At 42.9% G+C, this 12,794-nt stretch overlaps 1 protein-coding gene across 1 annotated transcript in view; it reads left to right on the top strand.

The window, feature by feature from the left end:
- Nucleotides 1-238: 238 nt before the first annotated feature.
- Nucleotides 239-12,794, top strand: part of prpf4bb (pre-mRNA processing factor 4Bb) — a 31,446-nt gene continuing 18,890 nt past the window's right edge. The window contains exons 1-6 of the mRNA XM_080417990.1: nt 239-312; nt 2,359-2,470; nt 3,744-4,226; nt 5,775-6,361; nt 8,673-9,056; nt 11,198-11,356. Of these exons, the coding sequence (XP_080274116.1) occupies nt 245-312; nt 2,359-2,470; nt 3,744-4,226; nt 5,775-6,361; nt 8,673-9,056; nt 11,198-11,356 (1,793 nt within the window). The 5' untranslated portion in view covers nt 239-244. The remainder of the gene's footprint in view (nt 313-2,358; nt 2,471-3,743; nt 4,227-5,774; nt 6,362-8,672; nt 9,057-11,197; nt 11,357-12,794) is intronic.

Below are 12,794 nucleotides of genomic sequence, written 5' to 3'. Positions count from 1 at the left end.
TTTTGGAGATGCACAGCACCGCGGTGGTTCCAGTCAGTGGTTCCGGCCTCCTGATGACGTAAAACTGTTTCCGGTCCGACCGGATCTGAAAACCCCAAAATGCCAATGGTATTGTATTGATCCCAGGCTAGTAGTACCCCTCCGGTCCAATAGAGGTCAGGCTCACCGTACTATCAACCCGCTCCGTTGTTTGTTTGCTGCTCAAAACATCCATAGAAGAAGAAGTGGCCTCCATTGAAGCAAAATGGCCGACGTAGAGATGGAGATGATGGCTTCTTCTACCAGAATGAATAACGGCAGCGAACACATCATGTAAGAAACACCTTATTACTGCAGAATACACCACATAACCCCTCTCTCCTCCCCCCCTATCTAAACGTGCTTCTCGTTAAGTTAGAGGATAGCGGTAGCATTGTGGAAGCTAACGAGGCTAGCTAGCTAGCGCGAGCTAACGCTCTCTCCACACATTGCTAAGCTCGAGCGGTTAGCTTAGCATATTAGCTTCATAGTAGCTTTAGCCTTTTTTAGCCGGAGCGTCTCTGTTAGAAGCACACCGTGTACCTAGAGGTGAACAGAGGGGGTCCGCGGCGTGTCGCCCCTTGAAGTGGCCGCGCGGACCACCTGGTGGTGGTCCGTGTGGCGGCGGGGGTCCCTGACACTTTGCCCCGGTCTGTTTATCCTTATGGGGGGGGGGCATCGGCACGTTAGCCTAGCAGCACGTCAGCTAATCTCTGTGTCTATAACGGGCTGGAAAAAAGTACTCGCATGTTTTACTTAAGTACAAGTATCAATACCGCAATGTAGAAATACTCTGTTACAAGTAAAAGTCTGGTATTCAGAATTAAGAGTATAAGTACAAAAGTATTGGCATCAAAATATACCTAAGTACTAAAAGTAAAAGTACTCTTTATGCACAATGTCCCATTTCACAAGTTATATGCATAAAATCCTTTGAAAATAGCAGATCTACAACATGTTTAAAAAAAATAATAATAATCGAAACCTACAAAGTAAGTAACTTAGGTTTTCAGATAACTGTAGTACAATATTTGCCTCTGAGGTGTAAAAAGTATTGAAAATGAGAAATACTACCAGTAAATTAAATATACCGCTACCCTAAGTACAGTACTTGAGTAAATGTACTTTCCACCACTGATGACGACAAGTTGTTTAAACATACAGGTCATGTTGGTGGAGACACTCTCTTTATCCACTATACTACATACATCAGGTGGTTCTCTAACCTGTTCATGTCAAGGACCCCCAAAATGATATGTATTTGGCCGCCGACCCCCATTTCAAAATATGTTTTTCAAGGGACCCCCAGAAGCACAGATTTGAGTTACAAATGTTCGCTTTAAATATATAAATATAAAAAAAATAAAAACATTTCCAAAATAGCCAAAATATAAAAAATAATGGTTAAAGTGGTTACACAGATGCGTTCCTGCCGTTTTGAATGAGTTTTGTAACCCATTTTGGGTTGGCTATTTGTACATGTACAGTATATAGCAACGTACATTTTTGTAATTTTGGAATAAATATTTGATGTTTTTCAGAAAACTCAGGCCTCAGGCCTAAATAGGTTTAAAGTTGTACAATGCAGATTCACAAATAACGATTTTTAGCAACCTCTGCTGGTCACTACCGTCACTGCATACAATTTCCATAGTCCTCGATTACCCAGAATTCCATTTGTTTTCACCGGAAGCCGGAAGCGTTTCAAAAAGCGATCTTTTAATTGTTTTATACTATCTGCGGATCGTTTCTCTTAGCCAGTGGAGCATTAGTTACCATGTGCTGTGCTTTCTTTTTCTGTTCTTTTTCAATCTTCCAATCCTACATTCTCTTAAAATCAGCGTGAGGTTCCTTTTTGTTATTAGCGCGGTAGTTCCTGGCCAAACAGGAAACCGTTGCGGTAGTTCCTGGCCAAACAGGAAACCAGTGCATTTCCGCCTCCGTTTTCCGGCCAGATGACGTCATTTTCCCGGGAAAGTCCCCCCGTCACCGTTCAATAGAAAATATATAAATAAAAGGCTTCCGGGGGTGAAATTCGTGGAGTGGGTGTTGTGAAACTTTTGCCACTCACAAAAGATATACAATTTAACTTTAGTTTTGTTGAAAACGTTACCTAGTATTACTTTAAGTGGTGGGTTATTGTTCAGCCTTAATAGAAGATACTAGTATATGTGACAGGTTTGTCCTGTGTCTTGCTGTGAGGATGAGCTTGATGTTCATCATAACCTGCTGTGAGTTAGTGATGGGTCGTTCATGATCGATTTGTTCATAAGAACTAGTTCTTGTTCATTGTGCTGTGAGTGAGTGAATACTCATCATACTACTCTCATCTCCTCACAGGAAACCAGACCTGGAGAGCCACGAGAGGAGCGGCAACGAGGAGGACAGTGGAGATGTGTCTGAGGAAGGAGAAGAGGAGGAGGAGGAGGAGGAGGAGGAAGAGGAGGAGGAGGTGGGCTTTAATACACCTAAGAATGTTTTTGATAAGCTATTGCAGAGACACATCGTAGAACACTTTAATAATAATAATAGCTTGATTTTATATAGCGCCTTTCATAAACCCAAGGACGCTTTACATCAAAACAAGGAACAACTAACAGACAAATGAACAAACAAACAACTATCTGCCATAAGCCTGAGAGAACAGGTGTCTTTTCAAGGCAGCTTTAAAAGAGTCCAGTGTTGGAGCATGGCGACTCCCTATTGGGATGGAGTTCCACAGGGTGGGGGGGGGGGGGGGGGCTGCCACACTGAGGGCTCTGTCCCCGAAGGTTCGCCTGTTTGCTTTCACTTTGTTATTCAACAGTTGGTGACACGCTGTTTGTTTCCATTGTGGTCCTAATGCATAGACGTAGATTTTAAATGTGATCATTTTAATGTCTCTAATACTGCCAGACTCAGTCAAGTAGTTGGTATTTTTTAGATAAATTCTCTTTTTTAGGTAGAGAATTCAAACAATGTAAATCTCACAATTTTAGTCAATTGAGGAAAACACTCCATATCACAGTGCACAGGTACTTCTCAGGATTCAAATTCAAAAACAGCAGAAGGAAGCAGATCTACAAGCTCAAAACGAGCTTGTAGATCTGCTACCTTTGTGTGACGCTGTAGTATTATCAAGTAGGGCGTTAACTCATTGACTGCCAGAGTTAAATTATCGTCTAGAGCTTTTCACTAAACTTTATATAAGTCATCTCTGTCGGTACCTGATTTTATGGGTCACACTTTACAGTGTAACACCCGTCACCGGAGCTGAACTCTGTGGAGCTGAAACATGAACGTTTGCGCCGTGGCCAGTCGCCAAAATCTATATTTCTTGTAAATTAAAAACATAGTGATTGTTCATAGTTGTTATAGTGGTGCAAAATGCAACCATATAATAATTTACGAGAAAAAAAAAGAATACAAAAATGTGGAGAAAATCGTTTTTTTGTCCGACATCAACGATATCATGGCTTTGATAAGATCTGTCAGACCTTTAACCCATTAATACCTGGAACGCATCTGTGTCACTTTTAGATTTCTTTAGGCTATTCAAAAATAGCAGATATACAAGCTCATAGCGCGGCACCGAGTGCCGCGCTATGAGCTTGTAGATCTGCTATTTTTGAAAAATCGTGAAAATTATTTTTTTTACATTTCTTTCCGAAAAACTGTTAGGATTTAGAAAATGTTTAGAAGCGGCCTCAGGTCTTAATGGGTTAATTCTGTGGCTCTTACTTCAGGAGGAAGCGGAGACCAACGAGACCAACGGCGGGAAGCAGCCCGAGGCGGCGGCGGCGGCGGCGGCGGCGGCGGCGGCGACGGCGGCGTCCAAGCATCACGGCGGCGGCTCCGGCGGCAAGCACAAGCGTAAGAAACACAAGCACCGGAGCAAGCACAAAAAACACAAGCGGACCGCCTCCGACGAGGACAAGGAGCGCAGCAAGCGCAGCAAGCACCGACACAAGCACAGGAAACACAAGCGCAAGGAGGCGGCGGGAGGGGGAGGGGCCTCCTCTCCCCCCAGCGGCGGGGGCGGGGGTGGGGGGGGTGGCGGTGGTGGTGGTGCCGCCGCCCTCCTCTTCGGCTCCTCCTCCCACAGAAAGACTGAGTCCTCCCCCTCGTCGGGTCATCCCAGTCTGGACGACCGGGCTCTGCTGGAGGACCTGGAGAAGCAGAGGGCCATGATCAAAGCTGAGCTGGACAGCCAGCTGATGGAGGGCAAGGTAGTGGTTCTTTTTACTAGTGTATAGTAACTCATTACTACTGTTACTTACTACCAGTGGTGGAAAAAGTACTCAAATTCTGTACTTAAGTAAAAGTACCAATACTGCAATATAAAAATACTCTGTTACAAGTAAAAATCCAAAATTTAAAATTTACTTGAGTAAAAGTACAAAAGTATTGGCATCAAAATGTACTTAAAGTACCAAAAGTAAAAGTACTAAATATTTGAAAATAGCCGATCTACAAGCTCTCAACGCGTCGCATCGCGACGCGTTGTGAGCTTGTAGATCGGCTATTTTCAAATAGCCTATGTATAAAATAGGTTAATGTATGTTTCATTATATCATAGTTTATATCTGAAAAGTAACTAGTAACTAAAGTTTTTAAATAATTGTAGTGGAGTAAAAGTACAATATTTGCCTCTGAGATGTAGTGGAGTAGAAGTAAAAGTATTGGAAATTGGAAATACTCAAGTAAAGTACAAATACCTAAAAATTGTACTTAAGTACAGTACTTAAGTAAATGTACTTAGTTACTTTCCACCACTGCTTACTACTCCGCTACATCTCAGAGGCAAATGTTGTACATTTTATTCCACTGCAATTATATGAAAACTTAAGTTACTTTGCAGATATGAATTATTACGTTATAAAACACACATTAACCACTTTATCCTTATGTTATACCTAGGCTGTTTGAAAATAGCCGATCTACAATGTGAGCTTGTAGATCGGCTATTTTCAAACATTTGAGTACTATTACTTTTAGTACTTTTAAGTACATTTTGATACCCCAACCCTAACCCTTGTACTCCTACTCAAGTACATTTTTAATTCCGGACTTTTACTTGTTGTAACGGAGTACTTCTACATTGCAGTGATTGATACTTTTACTCAAGTAAAACGTTGGAGTACTTTTTCCACCACTGGTAGTGATGTGTTTTGGTTTCATAATAAGATAACCTTATATTCCTTCTAGTGTTAATAATTCACATTAACACATTCCATGCCAGACGTTAATCTCATAATGTACTCACCAGTGCCAACGTGTTATTGTTGTTTTTTTGTTTTTTTCACGTCGCCATAGATCTTGTTAAAATCCTTAAGGTTGAGCCGTACACGGTCTGTTTACATCCGCGACATCTCACTGTATCTCCCAGTGAAAACCACGTGTCAAACGGACCTCCATGGTTGTAGTTAGAGCGGATTACGTTAAACAGTGATATGCGAGGAGAAAAAACTACAGGAAGAGAATTGAGTTTCAGTTGCGTCTGTAGAACGAGGGCGGACGTGATCGGCAAAACCGGATCCCAAATAATTCTGTTTCCGGTCTTCAAACCGGAACCGGAAATGGATCAAAAAATTCAGAAAGTGCACCTGGGGGGGGGTCTACGTTCGCGTAGATCTACGCGATTGGCACGCTGCGGCTTTAAATAGGTTCGCGTAGATCTACGCGACTGGCATTCAATGTGTTAATGTTCTATATTTATCTACTATTTTAGATGAATACATTCTTTTAAATGTATTTATGGATCTACTTTGTTTTAGGTGCAGTCGGGTATGGGCTTGATCCTGCAGGGCTACAACTCCGGCTCGGAGGAGGACGGTGAAGCCAGGGTACGAAACGGAGAGCAGAGGAACCAAAGGGGAGGCGGCGCGGGTAAAACCGCCGCGGGGGCGTCGCCCAGGGCCGGCGGGAGAAGCGGCCGGGAGAAGTCCAGGCGGGATTCGACGACGGAGGCCGGCAAAACCGCCTCCTCCTCCTCCTCCAAGCAGCGCCAAAGCCGGAGCAAGTCCAAGGACAGGACGACGGCCAAGGAGCCCAAGCAGGACAAGACGGCCAAGAGCGGCAAGGAGGCGTCCGTCAAGGACAAGAGCGGCGCGCGCGGCCGGAGCAGGTCGAAAGACAAGAGGCGTTCACGCAGCCCGGGGAGGGGGCGGTCCAAAGACAGAGCCCGGAAGTCCAGTTCCTCCCCCCCTCCCCCTCCCTCTGCCGCCGCGGGTGCTGCTGCTGCTGCTGCTGCCAGGAGAGCCGAGCGCACGGCCAGCCGCTCCGACAACAACAAGCCCGACGACAACAAACCAAACCAGGAGAGAGGAGCGGCAGCAACGGCGGGGCCGGGCCGCAGGTCCAGGTCAGTGGTGGAAAGTAACTTGAGTACATTTACTTAAGTACTGTACTTAAAGGTTCTATGACATTCATTTTCACTTTTTTTATTGTCTCCGCCGAAGGTGGAGAATATGTTTTCGCTTTGTGTGAGCAAACATTGTTAGCCAAGCTAACATTGGGCAAGCTCCACGTGACACGTGTCAATTTGTTGACACCAATGCCTCTGATTGGCTAGAGGGACGCGTGACGAAATAAAATTCTATAAATAGGTGTGTCACTTCAAAAAGCCCCTACTTTTTGAAGTGAGGTAAAACAGGATCAATCAGACCTGATTGGAACAGTACCTTCAGTAAGTCCAAGTCACCCGTCTGTGCGTGTGTGTTTCCCTCTGAGAACACCTAACATTGGTCAAGCAAAGGCGCAGAAGGCCAAAGCTAAGAAAGCATACTCATCTACAATTGTAACGTAGAAGAGGACTAGAGTTGAAATGATCCCACAACAAAGCCGAACTCTTAATACGTGTCAATATGTTGACATCAATGTCTCTGATTGGCTAGAGGGACGCATGACGAAATACAATCCTATAATAAAAAGGTGTGTCACTTCAAAAAGCCGTTTACGTTTTTGAAGCGAGGTAAGACATGATCAATCAGTCTTGATTGGAACAGTATCTTCTAGTCCAAATCACCCGTCCGTGCGTGTGTGTGTCCCTTTGAGAACACCTGACATTGGTCAAGCAAAGGCGCAGAAGGCCAAAGCTAAGAAAGCATACTCATCTACAACAGTAACACAGAAGAGGACTAGAGTCCTCTAGTCCCACCTCTAATGGAACAGTATTGGTGTATCTCATTAGTTATTGCTATGATAATATAATTGCTATAGTCTGCTGGCGGAGACTTGTGCTCCGAGGAGCACATTTTCTAGTTTTTTATGTTTTTTGGGGGGTTTTATGACCTCAATTACACCTAAAAAATCTGAACTTTGAACATTCAGTGGATTTTCTGTGGTCTGGGATTTTCTGAATAATTTGGCTGAAAAGTAATCTGAGCTTGGCCCTTCGACAGTGAGGTCACAGCCGATTAATCCCACCCACTCTCCTCCTTGCCCCTCCCCTCCCCTATCCTTTCCTTTGGGGGGGGGCGGAACAGAGGCGATGATTGACAGGCAAAATCCCTCACTAGATTTTTTCACGATTTTTCAAAAATAGCAGATATACAAGCTCGTAGCGCGGCATGAGCTTGTAGATCTGCTATTTTTGAATAGCTAAATCATTCTAAAATGACGCAGATGTGTTCCAGGTCTTAATGGGTTAAGTACAGTTTTGAGGCGTTTGTACTTTACTTGAGTATTTCCAATTTCCAATACTTTTACTTCTACTCCACATCTCGGAGGCAAATGTTCTGCTTTTTACTCCACTACAATTATTTGAAAACTTGAGTTACTTTGAAGATTTTGAATATTATTACAGTACATATACATTAACCACTTCAGCCCTCTATACATCTCGGCCATTTGATAGCAGATCTACAAGCTCACAGATAGCAGATCTACAAGCTCACAATGCGTCGCGATGCGACGCATTGTGAGCTTGTAGATCGGCTATTTTCAAAAGATTTTTATACATTTGAGAACTTTAAATCGGACATTCTGCATCGTGAGTACTTTTACTTTTGGTTCTTTAAGTACATTTTGATACCTATACTTTCGCACTTTTACTCAAGTAAATTTTGAATTCCGGACTTTAACTTGTAACTGAGTATTTCATACATTGCAGTATTGATACTTTTACTTAAAGGTAGTGTAAGTGATTTGCAAAGTTTCAAATAATTGCAAAATGGGTCTATGTTCTGATAGTGCTCGTTACTATAGAGTGTCCTGTCCATATAAAGAGTCTCCATGTCTCTCCAGCTCTTTATAAAACAGAAAATGTATTTTGTAGTTTTTCTTTTTTTATTTGTAGTTTCATTTCCAATTTTATCCAACCAGGATAGAGAACTCAATCAGGATATAGATTAAACAAGTGAAATTGGAAGTGATGACACTAAGAAATGAGCAGGCAAAATTGGAACTGGATAAAAATGAAGCTTAAAATGGGTACTTTCTCCTGATTGGCTTAGATTTTGACACCTACCGAAAAATGTATTTTCTGTTTATTAAAGAGCTGGAGAGACGGGGAGACTCCTGTTACTGAACAAACACTCTATAGCAATGATTACTATCAGAATATAGTATTTTAACCTTTAAAAAAAAATACTTTTTGTTTTAAACAAAAAATATCACTTACCCTACCTTTAAGTAAAAACGTTTGACTACTTTTTCCCCACCACCGTTTCCAGGTCGCCCGGCGGCGGGGGGCGAGGTGGGGGTGAGCGCCCCGGCCGGTCGGACGCGGAGCAGCGCGCCGCCGCCGCCGACAAGCGGCCGGCCAAGTCGCCGTCCAAAGACGCCTCGTCGGGCAAAGAGAACCGCTCCCCTCACAGGCGAGGAGGAGGGCCCCACGGCGGCTCCCAGAGCAGACGCAGCGCCTCGCCGCCTCCTCGCCACAAAGACGGCCACCCGGGGGCCGCCCAGGCTCACCAGGCCGGCTCCTCGGAGAGGACGTCCAAGCACAGCCACTCCCCCTCCAGACCCAGGTCTCCGCCTCCCCTCAGGAGGCCCCGCAGCCGCTCCCCCCCGGACCCCAGGAGGAGGGAGCTGGACCGGCAGGAGTCACCACAGAGGTTGGTTTGGTGGACTGGACTGAAGTCTGAACTTTAACTCTCTCAGTGCCAGACCCCGAGTTATCCCGAGTTTTAGGGTTATACCCTCAGTGCCAGAACGAGAAATCCCGAGTTAAAAAAAAAAAAAAAAAAAATGATTTTTTTTTAAATTATTATTATTTTTTTTGAAAAAAGTGTTCAGAACCCAAGATATCATTATCTGAAGATTTGCAGCTCCATCCACTCTTTGTTTAACCTATAACTGAAAAAGGCTGTATCTCGCTTCCTAAGCACTTTTTTTTTACTTTGAAAAAAATAATGAAAAAAGTTGGCATGGTTCACAATATTTTTTTTTTTTCATTGGCACTGAGAGAGTTAAAAGGGATAGTTCACCCAAAAAAATACGTTTTTTTCTATCGATCAGTCACTCAATTCATGGATTAGTTTTTGTCTCATTCCTAAGTCAATAATTTGATGACCAGCGGACCGGTAGGCAGTGGTTCAGGTAGGAGACACAAAGGAGACTCTTTGTCTTTGGAACCGCTGGTCATCAAATTATTGTCTTAGGAATGAAACAAAAACTATTAAATGTCCATGAATTCTAGTCTCCATGGGGTGACTAATCCATAGAAAGTCATTTTAGGGGTGAACTATCCCTTTAATGCCTTCTCTCATCATGGTTGCACTAACTTTGTCTTGATTATGTCAACATTAAGTCCTTTTATGTTAAGGACATTACTGGACACTGGTGTAAAAGGGTAAACGTATGGAGGGAAGATAAAACAATGTTTTTTACAGCAAAAATGACACTTGATATATAACTTGATAGATTTGTTTGAAGTATAAATTAGTTCTTAAAGTATTCAGAAGTTGGTTGACATTTCTTTGGTGTCTATATACACACGTCATACAATGGAGAAATAATTGCAGGGAAATTCCAATTTCCTTCTATTGAAGAATATTGCTTTGTGGTTGTTTTGATTCTTATAGAAATATAGAAAACTGTTCTTAATTTGTCTGCCCGGTTAAATAAATAAGTCCCAGATATTATCATAATAATAATAATTGTGTGTTAAGGAGAATTTTGGACTAAAGTTTTCTTACCTTTTCTATGACGTTATGATATCTTAGGATGAATGGTACAGTTTTTAGATCTGACGTTCATAGTGACGGAACACTTTGCAACAAACCTAAGCCTCGCTAGACGAGATTGAAATCTCGAGATTTCAATCTCGTCTAGCGAGACTTCTGTTTTTTTTTTGTTGAGAGAGACAGTGTTCTGTCACTATGAACGTCAGATCTCACCAAAAAACAAACAAAAAAAAAAGCTGTTAAAATATGCGAACTAACGCAAGGCCTATCCGCGCACGTTTTAAGCTGTGGCGGACCCGGGATGGAGTTATGACATGTTTCTACTGTACCATTCATCCTAAGATATCATAACATCATAGAAAAGGTAAGAAAACTTCAGTCCAAAATTCTCCTTTAACTCTTTCAATGCCAAGAGTATTTTCATAAAGTACTCCCCCAGTGCCAGCGATTTGCGTGTTTTTAAATTTTGTAATTTTTCATTCAAATAAATTCTCTGATTGCGGTTTTAAACACTTACGACAGTTCTACCAGCAGAGAGCAGCAAATCGACACATTGATCGCCTCGTTGACTCGCTCGCCCCCTCCCAAACAGGCTCACGTCACATCCGGTCATTAACCGGATGTGACTTTTTCGACAATCGCTGATCGGGCTAAATTACGATGTGATACACGACTACGATGACTGTTAGTCACCCAGACCAAAGAGAATAGAAGTAGACCTCTCCGTTCGTTTTTTATACCGTGTGAAAAACCGTGACTTTCCCTATTCTGGCCAAAAATGACCGCGGGAGAAAAATGAGAACCGGAAACAGAATCTGCGTCATGAAACCGGAACCCAATGAGTCTGAAGGAGTCAGAAAGCGAAAGTGATCATGAAAAATAAACAGAATAGCGCGACCACAGTAAAAAGTAAAAACTCTGGATTTCTCGTTCTGGCAGGGAGGGTGTTCAGAGATAACTCGGGGCTTGGCACTGAGAGAGTTAAAAGTGTGGCAGACGTGTGTTTGGTATAAGAATGTAGAACGTGTCCATGACAGTCAGTTTCTATCTCCTCTCCTCCATCCGTACAGGAAGCGACTGATCCCAGGTCAGCGACCTGACCTGAGCCCCAGACCCCCGTCCCGCCGCAGGATGAGCCGCTCCCCGCTGAGGAGAAGGTCCCCGCTGTCGCCACGGCGACGCTCCCGCTCGCCCATCCGTAGGCGGAGCCGCTCTCCCCTGGGACATAGGTGAAAAATATTACTCACATTTTCTACTTAAGTAAAAGTATCGATACCGCAATGTAGAAATACTCTGTTACAAGTAAAAAAAAGGCCTGTGTTCAAAATGTTACTTGAGTAAAAGTACAAAAGTATTGCCATCAAAATAAGTAAAAGTACTAAAATGTTTGAAAATAGCAGATCTACAAGTTCACAACGTGTCGCACCGCGACGCGTTGTGAGCTTGTAGATCGGCTATTTTCAAATAGCCTATATATAAAATAGGGCTGAAGTGGTTAATGTATGTCTTATAATATCATAATTTATATCTGCAAAGTAACTAGCAACTAAAGTTTTAAGATGATTGTAGTGGAGTAAAAGTACAATATTTGCCTCTGAGATGTAGTGGAGTAGAAGTAAAAGTATTGAACAGAACTAAGACTAGAGGAGAAGAGATCCAGTAGAACTAAGACTAGTGGAGAAGAGATCCAGTAGAACTAAGACTAGTGGAGAAGAGATCCAGTAGAACTAAGACTAGAGGAGAAGAGATCCAGTAGAACTAAGACTAGAGGAGAAGAGATCCAGTAGAACTAAGACTAGTGGAGAAGAGATCCAGTAGAACTAAGACTAGAGGAGAAGAGATCCAGTAGAACTAAGACTAGTGGAGAAGAGATCCAGTAGAACTAAGACTAGAGGAGAAGAGATCCAGTAGAACTAAGACTAGTGGAGAAGAGATCCAGTAGAACTAAGACTAGAGGAGAAGAGATCCAGTAGAACTAAGACTAGTGGAGAAGAGATCCAGTAGAACTAAGACTAGAGGAGAAGAGATCCAGTAGAACTAAGACTAGAGGAGAAGAGATCCAGTAGAACTAAGACTAGAGGAGAAGAGATCCAGTAGAACTAAGACTAGTGGAGAAGAGATCCAGTAGAACTAAGACTAGAGGAGAAGAGATCCAGTAGAACTAAGACTAGTGGAGAAGAGATCCAGTAGAACTAAGACTAGAGGAGAAGAGATCCAGTAGAACTAAGACTAGTGGAGAAGAGATCCAGTAGAACTAAGACTAGTGGAGAAGAGATCCAGTAGAACTAAGACTAGAGGAGAAGAGATCCAGTAGAACTAAGACTAGTGGAGAATAGATCCAGTAGAACTAGACTAGTGGAGAAGAGATCCAGTAGAACTAAGACTAGTGGAGAAGAGATCCAGTAGAACTAGACTAGTGGAGAATAGATCCAGTAGAACTAGACTAGTGGAGAAGAGATCCAGTAGAACTAAGACTAGTGGAGCAGAGATCCAGTAGAACTAAGACTAGTGGAGAATAGATCCAGTAGAACTAAGACTAGTGGAGAAGAGATCCAGTAGAACTAAGACTAGTGGAGAATAGATCCAGTAGAACTAAGACTAGAGGAGAAGAGATCCAGTAGAACTAAAAGACAAGTCATTTTATGTTTGGTTGTGCTCGGGTTGCTG

This window comes from Gymnoscopelus braueri, assembly GCF_963280865.1.
Source record: "Gymnoscopelus braueri genome assembly, chromosome: 21".
Taxonomy (NCBI): Eukaryota; Metazoa; Chordata; class Actinopteri; order Myctophiformes; family Myctophidae; genus Gymnoscopelus; species Gymnoscopelus braueri.
This window is presented reverse-complemented; position numbering and strand designations above follow the sequence as displayed.